At 40.7% G+C, this 21,071-nt stretch overlaps 1 protein-coding gene across 1 annotated transcript in view; it reads right to left on the bottom strand.

Annotated features, from left to right (window-relative positions):
- The window catches only part of CA8 (carbonic anhydrase 8), a 49,728-nt gene extending 28,659 nt beyond the window's left edge, over positions 1-21,069 (bottom strand). The window contains exons 1-3 of the mRNA XM_083823901.1: positions 20,811-21,069; positions 20,466-20,657; positions 16,345-16,469 (exon numbers count right to left, since the gene is read on the bottom strand). Of these exons, the coding sequence (XP_083680027.1) occupies positions 16,345-16,469; positions 20,466-20,657; positions 20,811-20,889 (396 nt within the window). The 5' untranslated portion in view covers positions 20,890-21,069. The remainder of the gene's footprint in view (positions 1-16,344; positions 16,470-20,465; positions 20,658-20,810) is intronic.
- Positions 21,070-21,071: the final 2 nt, after the last annotated feature.

Raw genomic sequence — 21,071 nt, 5'->3', positions numbered from 1 at the left:
CCATGTAACACCTCTGTACACTGACAACTTCACAGCCATGCAGCTGTACGTTACCAGTAGCTAACAGCCAGGCAGACTTACTAGGTCAATGGTCTGTACTTTGGTAGCTTTCAGTTTTACATTGATTTGAGAAGGCCGTATTGATTTGGGACGTTGGTTTGAGAGTGCATACTCACAAGGGGTGCCAGCCTCTGATGAAAACAAACCATAAGGGTTTTTTTAAATAATCAACGCAATGTATTGGCAGCTCACTGTAGTGTGGTTCATTCCGAGTGCAAACAAGCTGCAGCAGGAGAGATTCTGTTCAAGTTGTTAGCTAATGTGTTGATGCTCAGCAGTTACGATGTTTCTATACAACCAGAATGAGTCAGCTATGCTGCTGATTGTCAGGGCTGGCTTGGAGCGCCAGACAGTGCATATTTTTGCAGAAATATTAAAAGATTGTGAGAAACTCTTTAGCATAATAATAATAATTATGATAGTAGTAATAATAATAATAATAGGATGAAAAAAAAAGTACTTTGGAGACGTTTAACATTCCAGCTGTATATCAAAGAATTGTAGTGGTGACTTCCTTGGAATAGGATGAACTGAAAACTCACAAAGGCAAATGATAAAGTGCTGATAGAGTTGATTTACTCTGTCAACAGCTGGAGAGACTCTCCTTCATGGGAAATATTAAGAAATTATTGCAGGCAGCAGAGTGAACCCTACAGAACGGTTATTCTGTATGCAACAAATCCTGAGAATCCTCTCAGTTTTTACCCAGTCTTCACTCAACTAAAAGACTTTTGATCATAGTCCTGATGTCCTTGCTCAGGAAAAACATACACTGACATTAACTAGAGGCCTGTCTCAAATCAAGACTGCTTCAAAACTTAATAAGGACCTGAGATTCTGGCTTTAAAATCAATAAACAAATGAAAAGCCTACACTCTAATCGGTTCCTTTCCATACCACATAAACATCTTTTATACCAAGCTGAAAAGAAAAGGCCTGGGATGGTAGAGTTTTACACAGTATCAGTCACTGGGATGACAGATTCTGGCAAGAACTAGATTTCACTCTGTATGACCTAGTATTAGTTCTGGAAGCCAGTTTCAATAAAAAAAAAGTGTTACAAGAACATGTACATTTTTCCTCTGTCTATGATGCTGGCTGCTCTACAGATCTTTGCAGGGTGCTACAAAAAATGATCTTCTAAGCTCTGTTGCTGGCCTTACGCTATTTCTAGTTCACACTTAAAACATAGACTCACAGGATAATTTAGGTTGGAAGGGGCCTCTGAAGGCCAACCAATGCAACTCGCCTTTCCCCATGCAAAGCAGCAACAAATTCAAAGTCACCCACTAATTCAAAGTTGGATCAGATTGCTCAAGGCCTTGCCTGACCAAGTTTTGCGTATCTCCAGGGAGGGAGATCCTCCAACCTCTCTGGGTAGCCTGTTCTGTATTTCATCTCCCTCATGGTGAAGAAATGTTTCTCCTTGTACCTAATCAGCATCTCTCTTGCTGCAACCTAACCTCTCTTGCCCTTTCACGCTGCTCAAAAGAGCCCGGCCCATCTTCTCTTTGGTCAGGAAGCCAGGCACGAAGTGGCCACAACTGCCAGAACAATGACTCTTGAATGACTCCCAGATGATGGCTCTTTCTCAGATCCTGTCAGTGAATATCACCTAGTGAATGTCTAAGTTTCACCTAAGTTTACTTTCACCTGAGCTTACTTAACTCCTGCAATGTCAGAAAGTCACTATTGTGTCTATCCCCCACTGCAACATGCTAGTGGGTCTCTGTTATCCAAGTGGCAGACCAGGGCAATGTGAGACAGGCTAGTGCATTATAGGAAAATACTCTCTGAAATACATCACAGCTAATCTTTTGTTATGACATATCATCTGATTAACAGTCGAGGAAGAAGGAGGACCCTGTGCTCAAATGTTTCTGCTCTCTTATATAATCTTAATGCTAGAAATTTGCTATAAATCTGCACAATGAGTTGCTACCCTAAGAAGTAGTTCATATAATATTGCTGCTTTCTTTATGAATACTTCCTGCTAAACTACTGGAGCCCCAATTTGTTATTGGGATCCCTTTAAAACACTGTTCAATGTGGAATGTTTTTATCAGCTAAGCTAGGCAGTTTGGACAGAAATAACAAACCCACACTTCCTTGGAATCAAGGTACAGGTGCCAATAGCAAAGTCCTCTGAACCTCAATGGCATCAGAAGCAGGTCCTACAGCAGACTTACACCTGATAAAACCACTGGCAGCTGGGGCAACAGGAGGCAAGATAAAATATGTACATAACCTGGGTGTAGGTCCAGCCTCAGCAACCATAGCCAATTTTTTAAGGTTTTGTGACATGGGGGATCACTCTGTTCAACAGGCTCCTGTTTGTGCTCTATACACAACAGAAGACTATGATTTTAAAATAATCCTGCTTCAGATCTGTGTGTTAAACTATTAAAACATCAGACTACGACACTATCATCACTAGACTTACTTGAATGCATGTTGCTTTTGCAATCACTCACTGTACTTTTTTTCCAATCCATACACTCTTGCTCTTCACTAAGGAGCTAGGTACTCCAAAAGCTTCTTTCTTCAGTGCATGCTGTGTCAAGTGTAAATGAATCTGTTGGAAAGCTTTGTTCCCTGGTCAGAACTAGGTTATAAAGGTATTTCTGGTTAGCTGTGCAACTAGCAACTACAAGCTCCAGAAAAGTCTGCTTAGTCCAGTAATATTACAGGTCAAGAATGCATCTGAAGGTTCGAGATACATTATTGCTCTCCTATCTTCTTGATCCTTATTTCAATTCATATGGGGTGTTCTTTAAAAGACTAATAGGTGAGTAGTGCATCACCACATTTTAAATTGTGAGTTGCATCTAAAACATGTTAGTCTGGGAACTGTAACCACATGTCTTTTTGTCATATATCTGTCACTACTGAGACAGACAGTGGCACTGAAACATTGTTTTGAATCCATGTAAATGCCACCTCAGGGATTAATCTATATTATTAAGGTAAATTAAAGCAGCTTTAGAGCTCATAGAATCATAGGCTATCCCTAGTTGGAAGGAACCCATAAAGATCACAAAATTATAGAATGGTTTGGGTTGGAAATGACCTTAAAGACCTTAAATGACCTTAAAGACCTTAAATGACCTTAACCTAGTTACAACCCCCCTGCCATGGGCAGGGACACCTCCCACTAGATCAGGTTGCCCAAAGCCCCATCCAGCCTGGCCTTGAACACCTCCAGGGATGGGGCATCCACTGCTTCTCTGGGCAACCTGTGCCAGTGCCTCACCACCCTCTGAGTGAAGAATTTCCTTCTTGTATCTAATCTAAATCTACCCTCTTTTAGTTTAAAGCCTCTTTGCTCTATATCATCGAGCCCAACTCCTGGCTCCACATAGAACTACCTGAAAATCAAACCGTATATCTGAGAGCGTTGTCCAAACAGGCTGACAGGCTCGGTGCTGTGACCACTTCCCTGAGGAGCCTGTCCCAGTGCCCGACCACCCTCTGGGTGCAGAACCTTTCCCTAACACCCAGCCTGACCCTCCCCTGTCCCAGCTCCATGCCGTTCCCTCGGGTCCTGTCGCTGTCCCCAGAGAGCAGAGCTCAGCGCCTGCCCCTCCGCTCCCCCGTGAGGGAGCTGCAGGCCGCCATGAGGCCTCCCCTCAGCCTCCTCTGCTCGGGGCTGAACATACCAAGGGGCCTCAGACGCTCCTCATACGTCTTCCCCTCTAGACCTTTCACCATCTCTGTAGCTCTTCTTTAGACATTCTCCAATAGTTTTATGTCTTTTCTTATGCTGTGGTGCCCCAAACTGCACACAGTACTCAAGGTGAGGCCGCACCACCACAGAGCAGAGTGGGACAATCCCTTCCCTTGACAGGCTAGCAGTGCTGTGCCTGATGTACCCCATGGTACACCTGGCCCTTTTGGCTGCCAGGGCACACTGCTGGCTCACGTTCAACTTGGTATTGACCAGAACCCCCCAGGTCCCTTTCTGTAGAGCTGCTCTCCAGCCTCTCATCCGCCAGTCTGCACATATAGCTGGGGTTGCCCCATCTCAGGTGCAGAATCTGGCACTTGTTCCTGTTAAATTTCATGCAGTTGGTAAGAAAGCAGCTGCTCTGATAACTACTGTAGAGCTTAACAATTGTTCTCCTGGACTCACGCAGGTTTATTAAAGATCACTACACTCCCGTTCCACTCACAACGTGCCATAAAAACTGAGGAGGGAACAGTACGAATGGGAAACTCTGGATACCTAGCCAGGGCCAATATAAAGTCTTTTTCCTGGTCTGAGAAGGATGAAATGAAGCTGAGGATTTTAGCTAGTAATAATGGATAGCAACACAGACTAGACATACTTTAATTACGCATAATTTAAAAAAAAATGCATAAACTATATCACATAAAGACAAAATGTGGAAAAAATGTGTCTTGCTATTATACATGTGCATAAGAATTTATGAGTTGATACTTGACTTGGCACTGAATTGTTTCAGGAAGCAATTGACTAAGCTGCTGGCAGTGACCATAACACACAGTAATTAAGTTCCTAATCCTCACAAGGGGACCGAACCAAGGATATGACCAGGGCACACAGCTTCAAGAAAAGTGATTAAAAAAAGTAGAAAGTTAGTTATTAACAGCCTGAAGGAGAGGTTTAGGAAATTAAAGTTAATGGAATTGATACAGAAGCTGTTTGAAAATATCAGAAAAAGCAGGAGTACATTTATATACTCTGTACCACAAAAAAAAGAAGCAAAACCCCATGAAGTATAAAGCCTGCATGGTTAAACATTACAGTTCCGTCAAGGTAAATATGGTCCTTTAAAAAAGCAAATGCAAATAAAAACAAATGACTGTATTACAAACTCTGGGCAAAAGCAAGAAGAAAAGGAGGAGGAAGTAGCCAAGGGAGTTAGGATATTAATCAGTGTACTTGGTTTATGCTTGTAGACTTGAATTTTTCAAGGCTTCTGTCATGGATAGGTGCCAAAATGCCACTGAATTTCAGTAGGAATTAAATCATCTTTATCATTTCATACATAGATTATTGTCATAACAAAGACATAAAGGGAACTCTGTGCCTATCTTTGAAAGCAATGCTGAGGTCAGTGCTAAGGAAGAAAGGCAGGCTGGAAGCAGTGCCAAGAAACACAGATGACAACACTGTTAAGTAAAAATCCTCCTGAATAATATAATGTAGGAGAAGGAAAAGCTAAACTTCTGTCCAACTTCTGCTTGTTACAATTTATTGAAAATCTAAAGGTCTAGGTCTAGTCTGTCACTTAACTGTGAGGTTCTGGGTATGTACAGAACAAGATGACATCCCCTGAACAAAGAAGTCTGTAATTTAAAATCAGACAAATTAGGTGGAAGCAACAATTAGGCTTGGAGAAGAGTACAAGGTATGCTGGAGATTGTGTTTAGACAACCTTGCAGTCAAAGTGTGAGATACAAAGTGTCTCAGGCCAAAAGCAAAGTTCATAGCTAAAACATTCAGAATAAATGCTCAGTTGGGACATAAGCTAGTCCAGAAGAACCCTTGCTGACTGTGCTTTTCTCTCCATGGACACCTTTGAAAGAGGGTTGAACTGTAATGTTGCTGTAAAAAAAAATATTTTAGTTAGATTGTATAAGGAAGGGTTGCAAAGACCTTCCAAAATCTATTCTCTTTCCAAAAAGCCAGCCCAGTAACAATTACCTAGACTACAAAAATAGATTGCAAAAGTAGTCTAGGCAATTGTGCAGCATACCTTCAGGCATGCCACTGGAAAGACAAAGCATAATGGGAGCGTAGGATTGTTTGTAGCATCTCAGGAAATGCCCTAGCAGTCACTGTGGCAAATCCCTTGTGATACAGAAATATCTACCACATTGGTGAACCGTACTGAAAAAGAATAATAAAAACACTGCAACATCTAACATTAACCAGGCTTCTGTGTTCCCTTTGAAGAGTCCAATAACATGCAGTAGCCTCATTTCATGTAAGGAAAACAATTGCTGGACAACTGAAACAACAGAATTAACAGCAGGAAGTACACATGTATATGGAGAGATTCAAAAGACCACAGCAATGAAAAGTAAGCTAAAAAGAAAAGTAATGGCAGCAACAACAAAAATCCATCTGAGTGTTCTTCTTTCTGCTCTGGCAAAAGAAGCTAAAAGGCTAAGGGAAAAAAAAATATTTAACCTTATTAAAAAGGCAAAAAATGGGTCAAATCTCTTCAAACTAAGGATGTGCCAACTTGTCACAGAGAGGCTCTATTTCCAAGGTTAGGAAAAAGGAAGCAGCACAAGGAGGGGACCAATCCCCAGAAAGCTTTGCAAACCCCACCTAGGCCCCTTTTGTCTAGGCCTTGAACAGAAGGCCAAAGGATCTCCTCAACGGCTCACAGAGGCTACTGAAATGTGGCATTAGCTTGTCTGTTTTTTAGGAAAACCACTGGCAAAGCATCGAAGGGCATAGGGGAAACTGAGGGTGCTATAATTTGTATTTATTTTTTCTTCCTGCTTGAAAGCACAAGCACGGCTTATTTCTATTGGCATGCAGAGGAAATTAAAAGAAAACAGGAATTAATCAAAAAATGAACATTTTTCCAACCTCAGGAAAATTATACCGGCTAAGAAAAGGAATGAAAACGGCAGAACACCCTTGATTCTATATTGCTGACTTTAAGTTTGAACCCAACCAGTAAGTAAATGAAAAGCTACATAGTTCTCACAGTCAGATTCATAGGTCAAGTTCTTCACTGTGCCAAGTTTCTGCTCGATGTGTGAAGCAAGGAGCACCACAGAAGGTCATTGTTCCCTGATACCACATCTGGCCGCAGCAAACATGTAGGCTGAGGTGCCCCAGCTCTGCCCTTACCTGTGCTAACAGGAGCAAATACACATTCAAGCCTTTCTTCTTCCTTCCCCTGAAGGCCAGGAAGGAAAAAACAAGGATTTTAGCACAAAGACCCTCCATCCTGCTGTTAGACTGGGTTGCTGCCAACCTGCGTGGGTGTACATGTGTGTCTGCATGTGCTTTTACATCTCCATAGCTGGAAAGTGCGAAGCTTGGTAGAAAGGGACTGGACCTTGATGAATAGTTGATGATATTACAGGCAAGCAATGCCAACCACACAGAAAACACAAAGTGGCAGAGGTTAAGTGGTTACTTCTGGAAGTGTTAGTTATATGACTAGGCATTTAATATAGGCATGCCCAATTCCACAAAGTGTTGGCTGCAATCTGTTGTCCTGGATTTAAAACCAGACTGTTTGTATGTGGAAGGATTTAAATCACTGATTTAATTTTCAACAATAGATTCTGTATTGAAGGCAGAATAAATTAAAAAAAAATACTCCTTCTCTCCTAATTTACCAAGTTTTATTAATAACTGATTTGAATCCTGTGGTTCTGTGTGTTTCAAAGCTAAGGGTCTCTCTGAAGAGATGAGAATCTGTGGCTGCATATTATCATTTTAAATTGTAAGCCTGGCTGTTTTCCAGTGAGCAGTTGCTCATCCATACTACGCTCCTCTTGGAAACTGAGTCGGTTGGTTTTTTTTTCCATAGCATCAGCTACGTTTTCATTGGAATAATAACCCTTGTTATGCATATCCAAGTTTCCTCTTGAACTGTACATTTGCACATTGCATAATGGTATTATACTTCTCTCCAGTCCCCTAGTTGCACAGACTCCCATAATTTTGTCAAGCTTTAATTGTGCCTCACTCTGGTTCATTACGTGGCTTAGTGCTGCCACCTTAGAAGGCAGGAATAAGCAGCGAGGCTGTCTCATTGGCAACAGTGTGGTCCACATAGCAAGGCATCAGATACCCCTGTGGTTTAATTGCTGAACTGGGATTTATAACCTAAATTAGCTATTTTGGTACTGCAGTGTCTCAAAGCCTCTCTAGAATTCGATGATCTAGGAATTATGAGTCAGTTCTCTGTCAGTCCTGAAAAAGACATGCGTGACCAAGGCCAAATAATTTAATCCCTCTGAACTTGTTTTCTACCAGTTCATTGGCAAGAGCGGAACTTGCCTCCCTCGCATCAATGTTTCAAGTATTGCATTCTTTGTGCTTGTGAAGCACTCAGGCATGACAGTAAATACTTGTGGAAGCCTTCAAAGCTCTTCAGCTCTTAGATGATCTTCAAGTTTTATCCTTTACCTCTTGAGAGCCATGTGTGTACCATTAACACAAATAACAACAACAAAAAAAAAAAAGGAGGGGGGTGGTTAAGTCTGTATCAGAAAGCTATTGTCTCTCTCTTAGAGTATTCACTCATACTGGGGCCAACCTAGGAACTGGTCCTGACATCAGCATGCAGCATAGAAAGGGAGGAAATGAGGAATCTCCTTTCCCAGCTTCTTCCACAAATGACAGATCTTAGACAGAAAAACAGTTAGGCACAGGAGTCAGGGCAAAGTGCTAAGGCACCAGGAAATTGAGGCAAGATGTAAAGCAGAGTGTCAGCAATGATCATGGTAGAAACTTGAAAATGATGTTGAACCGAGGCAAAACAAGTCAAGGGCAGACAGCCAAGAAAAAGAGCAAAGACTTGTGTGCTCAAGCTTGGGCTTAAATTCATTTCAGAAGTCCCACCTTTTAAGTGACTACACAAGCTCTTCTCCCGCGGCAGAGTGAAAACGTAAGTACCTATCTTTTAATGTTGGGAATGGGGTTTGCAGTAAGGGATGTCACAGCAGCAGTCTCTATATCCATAAGTACAAGCACTGTGACCAAGACAGTTCTGTGAGAAAGCAAAATAAGGAGAAGGCAAAGCAGTATTTCAGCTCAAGGAGTAGAAAAGTTTCACATATTTTAACAAAGTCTCAGAGGCTGTACTGTCTCCACCACAGACAGGGATTGCTAAGAGCTATTTTGCCTTCAAAGCTCCTTGCCTCCCTCAGTGAGGATGCAGTGCCACCAAGCTTGATACACTTCTCACTTTCTTCTCATTCTCACTTCCTTCACTAAATTCCATCCACCTGCGACATGTCTCCTTAGAAGAGTTCTTCCTATTTTGCTCAGTCATTTGTAGTCCAGACCATTTATTTCTTGAAACAGTACTGAAATTCTCCATCCTGGTACAGGTTAAAAATCACAGCCTATTGCACCTGCCCCTTCAAAAGTTTTAGATGTGTGTGAGCAGTGAAGCCACCACACACAACTGGCTGCAAGTAAGACAACTCCTAAAAGAGAAACAAAAGAATAAAGAAGCTTTAGTACAGACTGTTAATGCCACTCTTCTTTGACCTGGTGTCTGGCAGCTTATGTGTCTTTCACAACCAATGAATAAATTGCAGATTTCACACAGAAGGAAAAATAACATTTACTACATCTGATCTTCCTGATCATTACGATCTTCCACAGAGCTTAACTGAGTGCTTCTCGGATGCTAGCCAAGCTAAAAAGCGTTTGTAGCAGCACATCAGTCCGTTTTTGCACCTGTTATTTTCATGAATTCACAATTCGAAGTGCATAGATGTATTCCCTGGTAAATTCCAACTACATGTGACTGAGTAAAACAAGGGCCAATCCAAGCTCATATTGACAAATTACCTAGAAACAAAGTATACTTTAGAGGCTGCATGTGCCTATTTAGGTCAAATTAACCCTCAACCACAATAAAAATATAATACTGGAAGAGCTTAGCAACCAGCAATCTCAAGAGTCATAAGATGCCCATGTGTGCTTTTACAATGATGGTAATCTTGTTTTTATCTTCTTGTCAGTTTTCGTTTAGCATACTGGGAGGGAACGGAGACCTCCCAGCTTTGTACCACTACAAAAAAAGCAAACAATAGTCACATCAACCAGGGTACCACGGAGTGTATGGGATATACAAAAACACAAAAAAATACTTAAACACCTGCACGTATGGGGCTAGGATCACACAATACAATTCACTGACAGCCCTGGAATTGGTCCTAGGGCCAATTTTGCCCATGGAGTGCTGTGTAATGGTAAGTATTATTATTATGCTTCTAAAAAGCATCTGCATAATGGGTAAAAAATTCTGTTTCTCTATAAATCAGTGCAGATTTGGAAATCAAAACTGAAAACATCTGCTTATATATAGGCGTGATTTTCCTGTGTTTTTCCACAATTCTGTCCTCAGAAATTAGGTAACATTCAATGGGCATGTCTAATTTGAATTATAATTAGTCTGTTACTCATAATCTGTCAGGGATATAGCTCTACAGCTCTGCACAACTTCCTGAGGAGAGGAAGCCCAGGGAGGTGACGGTCTCTTCTCTCTAGTAGGCAATGACAGGATACACAGGAACAGCACAAAGCTGTGCAGGGGGAGGTTCAGACAGGGCATTACGGACAATTTCTTTACCATGAGGGTTGTCAGACACTGAAACGGGCATCACGGCGAGGTGCTTGATGCCCCATGCCTGTCAGTGTTCAAGAGACGTTTGGAGAATGCCCTCAATAATATGCTTTAACTTTTGGGCAGCCCTGAAGTGATCAGGCAGCTGGACTTGGTGATGTCAGAAGGTCCATCCCAACTGAACTGAGCTGAACTGCACTGAACTCTTCTATCACCAGAACAGTTTTGTTAGGTCATATTAGTCATATATTTTAGTCATATATTGCCACTTTTCACAAAGCCATTGCAAGATTTCTGCTTTTTTTTTCTTTAAACAACAAAATATTATGTCTCACATAATGTTGTTTGGCACAGTTACAGGCATCACATTCATTGTCATAACTATTACATGAACGTCATCGTTTTCCCATAAGAAGCAGTGTTTTAATCACAGTTCAGAGTACTCATCTGCAATAATTTCAAAATTTAGATTTTTTTCCAAGCTATTGAGTAACAAGCTAATTTTCCACTAGAAAACTTGGAAAATTTCTAAGCAGTGTTCCAAACCTCAGCATGAAGCTACGTAAACCACTCTGAAATCTGTCCTTTTTTCCTCCTCATGACTGCCTAAGCAGGATATTCTTCATTCATAGGTCTTGTGCTGCTCAGGGAACAGGATTTATTCCTTGGTTTAAAACATTTTGTTTTAGGGTTTATGACTAGGGTCTTAGTCCCACTACAACTATCAGCAAATTTTCAGAGGTTTCGAGACTGAGCTCACATATTAGAAACTGCTGATATTATGGATTAAATCCTGCTTGTCATTCAAACCTACCCAATCCCACTGCAGTTTGTAAGCTTTCACGTAAAGAGGGAAAGACAGGGATGCATATGCCTCCTATTACAATTACAAATATAGTAATTATAGTAATTATTTTAACCAAAATAATTCACTACACAAGCCAGTAAGTAACTGAATTAAACAGATATCAAGATTAAATAAACTTGCAAAAAAAATCTAAGGTCGGCAAAGAATAAACTTCCATGTTGAAAGCACACCACTTCCTCTCAAGAAATGCCAGGAAGGAGATGCATGGTGTGTATGCATTTGATTTCAGAACTTTGACACAGAGAAATCCTCGCGCCAAAGACTGTAAATACTTGAGAGTAAAGAAGTATAATGGTTGCAGTCTAAGCCCTAAAACTGTAACTCTGATGAGATCCATAGGCAGGCACCATTTCTCGTGAACACAGGAAAATTTAATGGCTTACATCAGACAGAGGGTAGGATACATTTTTGAATTATATATAAACACATTGCAGCAGGTATTTCAGTAACTCTGAAAGAGACTACAGAATGAATTAGTCTGCTCTTCATGATACGACAGAAAGGAGCATCTTTTTTCCTGCACAAAACTGATTCTGGTCCTTCAGGCAACTGAATTTTCTTCTGCTCTACTCAAAAATTGTAAGACAGAAAATAATACAGTTTTTAATCTTCCTGCAGATCTTGGAAACATTTTTTAAATGATTTTCTGACAATCCTCTTCTACTGAGAGCTTTCACATGGTTCACAGCTAATATAATCCTACATTTTAAAGAGGATGGATTACAGAGAATTATGCTCCCTGTCATATACAAGCACTGAAAGGAATGTTTTTATTTTCTCAGTTACAGTTCTATTTCAGAGCAGCAGCCTGAAAACAACTGTTTCCTTATGTTCAGATTATGCCTTTGGTCACGCCACCACTTGAATAAATAAGAGGAGGAGACACCTTGAAGGCATAATTTTCCCTATGTTTCCCTTCACTTCAGAAGCCATAAAAACATATTTTTTTTTTCATAAAACAGCACTGATGCCATCTGATGGTTCTCTTTCTCCTGCTGCCTTTTCTGTCTTTTTTGGACTGTAAATTGATTAGATCTGGCACTAGAGTATGCTATGTCTCTAAAGAGATCAGACAGAGTGGGACTCCATAGATGCCCCTATACTAACCTTGTTAATAAGAAGGATATATGTATTGATGACTAGGATGAGTAGTAATTTGCTATTCTTGTCTCTCTCTACCTCCCTTCTGTACAGCAAAGGTGAGGGAGGGAGTCAGAGCTTCATTAGTTCATTTGTTCCTCCTCCTTCTCTAATCCATACTCTTGGCCTGAAGGAAATAAAGACGTGGAATAGTTCCTCTCTTTCTTATACATAAATAAGGTTCAGGTAACTCACATGAGGGTACAAGTGTGGGTTTTACTGCTTCATGGAAATGTGTACTGCAAAGCACAATTTAACCTTTGGTACCTTGTTCCATTTGCCAGCAAGAAACAGTCTCTCAGTGTTAAGACCATTATTAAAAACTTAACCGGTGGCCAAAGGGCAAATAACACTGTTTATGTGCAGTAAAAGTACTTGGTGAGAATGATTTCTGGAGAAGGTTGCACAATGTCTCCTTCCAATTTTTGTCCAAAAGGTTAAGAACAGCCTTTGTGTTCTTGTTTTCAAGAAACAAAGAGAGGAGCATTGTATCAATACATATAGCACTCTGCTTTTCCTTTGTTTAAAAAAGACATGTTACAGCATTTACTTTTGACAACTATTTATTCTTTTGTCCTGCTTTCCTCACTGATCGCAAGCACAGATGTTTCAGTGAAAGTGATAACACTTGTGTATTATTGTCAACATTCTGATTTCTTCAGTCAACAAAGGTGGAAAACGTATCTTTGCTGAACTTCAGACAATAATAACATCATTATTTTCATAACGATGAACTCAGCTTCCAAGTCACATAAACAACATTTTTCTACAGTGTGAATTATTTCAAGAAGCTGTTTGAGAGGTTACATAAGTTTAGTAGCCAAACCTATTTCACCAGGAACCTATATATCCTAACCACGTGCAAAGGTCCCAGCTGTCTGGTAAGAAATGATAGATTGTTGCACTAAGAGACACAGGATATTACCTAACTAATATAGGATATTGCTTAATTTCCATAAGAGCTGCTGTGGTATCAAAGGTGAAGAGACTAAGGAAGTAACTGAAGAGTTTTCTTCCAGACTTCGAAAAATAATACTCTTTTAACAGCATCCTTTACAAAGATCATTACACTAATAATCTGAAGCTGTTCCACAACTATCCAGCCCAATAAATAATAAAGTAATAAAATAATAAAATAAAGCCTTACAATCTTCAGTCCTAAAAACCAGACTGCTGCTCCAGTCAATAAACAGTCCTAGACAGTTACCTCAGATAGATCTCTTTAAACTGAAAGTTGCTACACTGATTTCTGTAGAACTGCTCCGGTTTTATAATAGTGTAATGGTGTATTTAAATTGGACCTAGTTTCTTGTGTTAATGTACTCACTTAAACCAAGCACTTAGGTTTTCATATTACTGCTCATCTACTTGGCTTGTCTTCCTCCCACAAAGGGAGGATGGTTTAAAATCCTTATCATTTGCTTTGTAAATTCAATTCTAGTTTGTTAGGAAAAATGACCTGCTAGATTTGTTCCACTGGCAAAAGATCCAAACTTACGTGCTTGGTGCTCAATATATTTATAGCCATGCATTTGTGCACAAACAACTACCAGATTATTTTGCATTTAGAATAGGAAGAATAAACTCCCCCAGAGTGTTTGTATACATCCAAAGTAAGCACCTATCACCATTTATGTTCGCTAACTAACAAGCCTAGTGAAAATCAAGTCCAATATGTGTTTAGAATATGCTGATTTCCAACAACCGCATAAACTAATGCTAACATTAAAACTTAAGAAATAGATTTCCTGGTCTTCTGACAAAAATGATTGATCTCCACAAAAGCAACTAGGTGGGGCAACGGTTGGAACACAAAGAGAAGATAACCCATTCTGGAGTCTCAGATGCACTACTTCATTAGGGGTCATAAGCGCCTGTTTTATTATTGCTCAGGCCTAATATTTGATTTGGACAATTTCAGCTGGATTTAATACAGCAGCTCTTCATGGACAAAGCAAAAGGAAGTGCAACTCATCTGTCAACGAGACCACACTGTGCTTTTTACAGCATAGGACAGAAGATGATGAACTGGCTCAAACAATATACCTGTGTGTGCCACTGGATATGACGGTAGCAGCTATGCAGTTATTTTCTGCCAGAAGAATTAATACGCATAAGGATGTTTGCAAAGTTAAACATTCACACTATATTTAAAATGTATTATAAGTCCATTTTTTCTACGACAAACTTCTTGCAATTTTAATTCTTTCTTGAGGATCAGAGCCTAGGTGGAAGTTGTTTAGATGCAAGAGACAGGATAACACCAGCTTGCTCACCTCCAGACTATGTTCTTCAATACTGCCAGAATTCTGTTTGTGCAGCTGCCATGCTGCTTTTTGAGTAGATGAAGAAACCCCTTTATGACAGATTGTTAGTTCGCATCTCTGGGTCAAGTATATTTTCCTTGGGACTGAGATGCTGCAGTTTCTGCAGATATTATTAATCTGTTCCTATATACCACCAAGGCTGTTTGCAGAGTCATCCTTTATAGAGAAGGAGACGGAAGGCCTGTCCAAGTACAGTTCTTGACATAATTCATAGCAGCATTTCTTGACCACCACATGCTGAATCAGTCCTGAGGACCAGCACAGGGCACAGCTGTTTCATAATGAACAAGCTACTTCCTGCCTCATGGGAACACTGCAGTAGCCTGAAGGTCTTGTTGCCCATACAAACTTTATTGTATATATTACGCCAGGTAACCAGGATGTAGAGATGACTTCTCTGCTTTCCTTTTGGTTGATGAATCTTTGCTGTTCAATTAATTCTCCTGAATTGCCCGTAATCTGCCTGAAATCAACCTGCAAAGCCCGTACGAGTGACTTTATACCTGGGCTTTTGTGATGGACCAGTGCAAAATAGCAATCAGGACCAGAATCTGACCCACAACTCTTAAAGAAAGCCTCTGAACAACCCTAAAAATTAGATTGATGGTGTAAGCCAACATGCTTTTTACACTTAGCTCTGCCGTAGGTACTCTAATACTTTTTATAACCTCTTCCATAAAGCAGCTCTATTCCAATAGCCTGGCACTCACAAATAACACTGCAATAAATTTCTTAACTCTGAACAACACAGGAAAAAAAGGAAATATTGTTTCAGGCTCCTATGGGATTACGATAGATATATAAGGTACAAATAACTCAAAGAACTCTGAAAAAAAATAATTCTTTAAAATTGACACAGTGTACAGCAAATGAAATAAAAGATGCAAAGGTGAAGTCACCAAACGTCATGGTCGATATCTGTTAAAGCTGGTGTTGTAACCAGCAGTCTAGGAGATACTCCAAGATGTTCGTGGAATTGTAAGCAATGGGACAGTCAAAAGTGAAGCAGTCTGATGGATGGCTGCTGGAGGGCAGCAGACATTGGCCCCAGTAGTTGGGCTGCCTAGGAGCCCAAACTGACACCCCATGAACAACTAAATTTTTTCAGACTCCGTTATCACTTTGCTTGTGTTTCAGAAGTTTGTGATTAAGATATTACAGGGAATGCCTAAGACTATGGCATAACCTTCAGTTTTCAGGTATGTAAAGCTAGTTCGTGAACAAATTACTATACACTTCCTCCAAATGTTCCTAAATCATTACTGTTCACCATGGCAACATTTCCAGTGGCCATCTACAGCTATCAGTCCCCATTTACAGCTATTAGCCAAGGTGACACAGGAAGTGTTGAAACAGCAGATCTTGTTAGAACACTAATATTATTAAGACAGAAGTTAATTATTCTGCAAGTTAACTTTATGACCAATTAATCACACAATGGAATAAGTGCTGGAGGCATTCTATCCCAGATGCATATCCTAGTTTACCTGCACTACTGCACACCTCAGGAAGATAGCTTTTTGAAATGTAAAGCAATAAAATGCTGAGCTAAAAGAAAATCTCTTTTGAATTATCACAAATTCAGGCTGTGAATGTAAATCTTTTGCATTTAAGGAGTGTTAAAACAATGCAGTGTCACTCTTACCTCCATGGGAAAGGCTTTAAAATTAACTGTGTGCTCAGAACCACGCTGGTTTTCTCTCCCCCAGTGAAATCGAACATCGTGTAGTTCAAACTCATGTCCTCGAGGTAACGGCCCACCTATTAACACTGGGAAAGAACACAAATGGTAACAAACTTGGTTTTCCAAGCAGACAAGCCACTGAATATATTCTCCAAATACAATGAGGAGATGGTTGCAGGCTTCTTTATTATCAACTGCATGAGAGAGAAAAGTAAAGTTGACAGATGTGGCATTGTGAGTGATAGTGGTGGTAGGGTGATGGTTGGACCAGATGACCTTGAAGGTCTTTTCCAACCTTAATGATTCTATGATCTTTACTTTTGAACTTCTGTGCAGGCACAGAATGCGAATCCAGGCAGCTACAAACAACAGTGAAAACACTGTCAAGCTGCAGTCTCAGTTTTATGAGGCAGAACAGCTGGTTCATAACACTAAATAAAAACATTATACCTTTATCAGAAGAGTGAATATGTTTATTGCTGTTATCGAGACAGCAGGCATGTGCTCTAAACAGATGGTGGGGGTTCTGAATTGAACTGGTCACTACCTCCAGCTAGTCCAAATGCTTAATTTTCATCACCTGTATTTGCTATGTGTCACAGAAACTGATAGAAAACTTTTGATTGCCAATACCTTCCAAGATAAAGGTGTTAAGACATATACCACCTGTCAGGCTTCTGAGATACAGAATGCCCCCATATTCAAATATAATCAAACCTAGACACAGGAGCTTATTTACTTTAAAACAGCTCGTGGGCAGCCATGACTTTTTTCCTAGGGAAGTTTTTTAAAACATTCAGAATTTCTTAAGAACATCTATCCATAATTGCAACTCAGAGCAACCACTTTATATAATACCTTGATTCTTTTGCATTAATGGAGCCCTTCACCATACGAATAGGTAGTTTAAGAAAGCAATTTTGTTTGGACCTTTTTAACATCCGATCTACTTTTAAATTAACCAATGGAAACCAGGGATTTGTTAATCTGCTTCAGCCCAAATATCTACACATGTTGTAAGTAACTTTCTGCTGAAATCATTGAGTACTGGCTTCTACATAGGGCTGAATTTTACTTAAGGACATTCACAGTCTTTCTCACAATCCATTATACTCTAGCTTACATTTCATTGACTTTGAATCTTTAACAGTCTCTGATAATTGGTAATGACTATTTAATTGCATAACATACAGCTTTAGGGAATGACCTTTCCATAACATAAAGTTATCTTGATGCACAAACTAAGTAGCCTCAGTTATATTAAAGCTATTTAGCAATTGTATCATATTGCAACCATACAAACACAAAAACAAAAAATATGGAACTATCAAAAAAAAAGAAAGAAAAATGATCAGCTATGGTTTTCATAATCAGTTGCATTGGAGAAAAAAGTAAAATGTTCTGATTAATCCTCCTTTAATGATTCTTCATAATCATTACTAATTCAACTAATCTAGTAGCCATTAGCATTTCTATAATGAAATGTCCTTAATGTAGTTATGGATCCAAATTTGCTTCTTAAACTTTCTTTATCCATATTGAACCCATACCTATATCTATAGGGAAGATCTACAAATCTGGTGAACATTTGGGAAAACAACCAATTAACGTCCTTAGAGAAACCTGGAAGAATAAAAGGCAACTCGAAACTTAATTAGGTCTACTTTTTGGAAAAGCAGAGCATTTCTCTGGTTTAAAATATTGCTCCTACAGAAAGTGTAACTAGAAAAGAATGTTCTCTATATGATGCAGTTTTGTATCTGCAGGAGTTTCAAAGAGTTTATTTTTTAACCTAATTTATACATTGATCCCACGATAAAAAAATTTCAATGCATGAAGCACGTTTATCTTCCTTTGCCTTTCATCAACTTTTGATCCTTGTCAATAGATGCAACATGTTTAATTTTGCTTTTCAACAACTTTTGATCCTTACTAGAAAACAACTCCAAAACCACCATCTGCTATGCAATCTACCAAGAGCTTAAGAGAAGTCTCTCTGTTAGTAGGATATCCTCCACAGCACTTTTCAATATACAGTTCCATTATACAGTTGGTCATGCTTCTTCCACTTAATGTATAACACATGTATGATGATCAAATTGGAAGCAGCCTGTAAAAATGTTTACAATTAAGTAATAAGAAAGACTGGGGAATTCCAGATGGACTGTGTCCTGAATTAAAGGATAAAATCAATCTCCAGGAATGACAAATTGACTTTTAATATGTACTTAATCGGTTTAATTTTTTTCCATAAAGAAGTTTTTCTTTGACTGTCAACATTACAGAAGATGTGACTCTCTTCCACATTAACTGGACAAAGTTTCAAAAGCACTTAGTATTCAACAGTTCCCATTAAAATTATCTGGCTAAATGGACTTGTCATCAGAGATCCCTTGTGAGGAAGAGAAGCTGCAGGAGTTTCCGCAATCCCTGAAAATTGGCCAAAGTAGTAGGTCAAACAGAGCTTATTAACTCTTCTTCTCATCGTAGAGATAGCAAATGCTGTCCTCTCCCTCCCAAAAGTGGAAAAAATATCCCCAGCTTACAAATGGAAAACTATGTAATATGAAATCTAAATAGAAGCCAAGATAGAAATAGAAACCAAGATCTCCTAAATCCTAATCCTATACCTCGGTCATAAACTTTTATTCTGTTTCACGTTACTCCTTACACTTCAACGCTCATCTGCCTGACATCACACTGCATTCAAGTTTTAAAAGCAGTATTTTTCTTTTCCTAAATCTCTAATGGTTTTGCACATGCACATAAGTGTGTTGGTCCCATCTTATTAATCATTGTTACCAAGTTACAACCTGCCCTTGGGAAAGGTAGGTTTTAATGGGTTGCATTTTGGCATACAAGTAGCGAGATGTAGTTTGTGGTCACTCTTACCCACTCTGCAGGAGAATCAATAACCTTCCTGATCTTGCAGGGAGAACCATACTCCCTGAGAAAAGAGCTCTGCTTCTGATGAGGGCAGTAAAACTGTCTGGAAGTACAAAACTTCTGTTCTATTGGAAATATGCAAAAATCTGTGGAAAGAAATGTTCTGTTTTGCAATAAAACATGGAACTTATCATGGAAGGGAAATTATAAAGGAAAACAACATTATTAAATAAAACAAACCCTTGTGTTTAAAAAAAAAAAGTAGTGTAAAACTGAACTGATTCCCTCACTCCCTGCACAGCTGCAGCTTACGGGACTATTGGGATCTCAGAAGGAAACAAAAGTTGGACTGTCTCATGGTTTGACAATCTTCAGCTGTTTAAATGCCCCCAAAAGACTGTTGCTAGCTAAGATTCGTTAGACTAACTTGGATACTCTTCAAAACACATGGTAAGCACTACCACAGTGTTGGGAAGCACAAAGGATTTTTTTCTGCCAACTTTCTTGACAGTTGCCTCCTTTGTACAGAATAGTTTATCCACATGATAGGTCTGGGTGAGATAACACCATTTCGCTTAACTTGAAACTGGCTTCTAGTTCTTGTTTGTTGAATGAACCCAAAAAAAAAAAAAAAAAACACTTTAAGAAATGATTGCTACCTGCAATGTTACCTGCTCTTTATCAATATTTTAAGTACGTATAACTGGAGCATCTTTCTTAAGTGGTCCAGTTGTGCAGTTAGTGCTGACAGCCTACTCAAATGAATGGAAAAAGTTTACCTTAACTTACACGGTCTCTGGACCACGGACGAATTTTGCCAGCTGTACAAAGCAGTTTGGCATCACACTGTCTCTGCAGCAGCCTGCACTGCTTCTGACAACAGCCAGCTGTTAATGCCACAGAAGCAGATGACACCAGCACGGCGGGGAACCCCGAACTCGCTCTGAAGCAATCTCACTGACCATCCATCCAGTTTGGCGTCGAAACTCCCAGCTCCCGCTGCAAAGCCAGCTCCTGCTCCAACTTAAGTCAACAGCACGGCTCCTACCAGCCACAGCCCGTGCAGAAACAGCACGGCAGCTGGGGCTGGCAGCAGCTCCCCTTCCTACGCTCCTGGACACACTTTTAAGGCAATATATGAGCTTTTAGCAATCAGTGGAGGCCACTGGAAAAGCGTACGCGGTGTCTCGCCATACCTGACTTGGACTTGAGGGCGATCTGAATGGAGTGCCCGTCGTTGATCACCTCACAGTCGCGACAGACGACGTAGTTGGGCGACAGGCGCACGTCGAGGAGCGAGGGGTCGTACTTGGCTTCTCTGGAGTTGAGGTTGATGGGCGACTGGTACTCGCCGTTCGCCTCGGGGAAGAGCAGCCCCCACTCCACCCCTGCAGCGCCGGGAGAAGCCGTTATGTCGCGACCGGAGCCAACGCGCGGCACGGCTCCCCCGGACGGACGGACGGACGGACAGACAGACAGACCGCCACCGGAGCCCCCCGCCACCCAAAGTTTGTCCCCTCCGGAGCCGCCCGGCCCCTCACCTTCCTCGTAGCCCCACTCGGGAGCCTCCTCCCGGCGCGGGCAGGGCTCGGCGCCCCCGAGCAGGCTCCTGTCAGCCATGGGCGGCCCCGGCTCCTCCCGGAGGGGCACGGCGGGGGCTGCGCGAGGGGCGAGGCCGCCTCACGGCGCTGCGACAGCGGCTCCCCGTCCCTGCCTCCGCCCCGGCGGGCGGCTGCGGCCGTGTGGCGGGGACAGGGGCAGGGGCTGGGGGCGGAGGAACGGTGGCAGCCGGCGGTGCGGGG

Source organism: Anser anser, assembly GCF_964211835.1.
Source record: "Anser anser genome assembly, chromosome: 2".
NCBI lineage: Eukaryota > Metazoa > Chordata > Aves > Anseriformes > Anatidae > Anser > Anser anser.
This window is presented reverse-complemented; position numbering and strand designations above follow the sequence as displayed.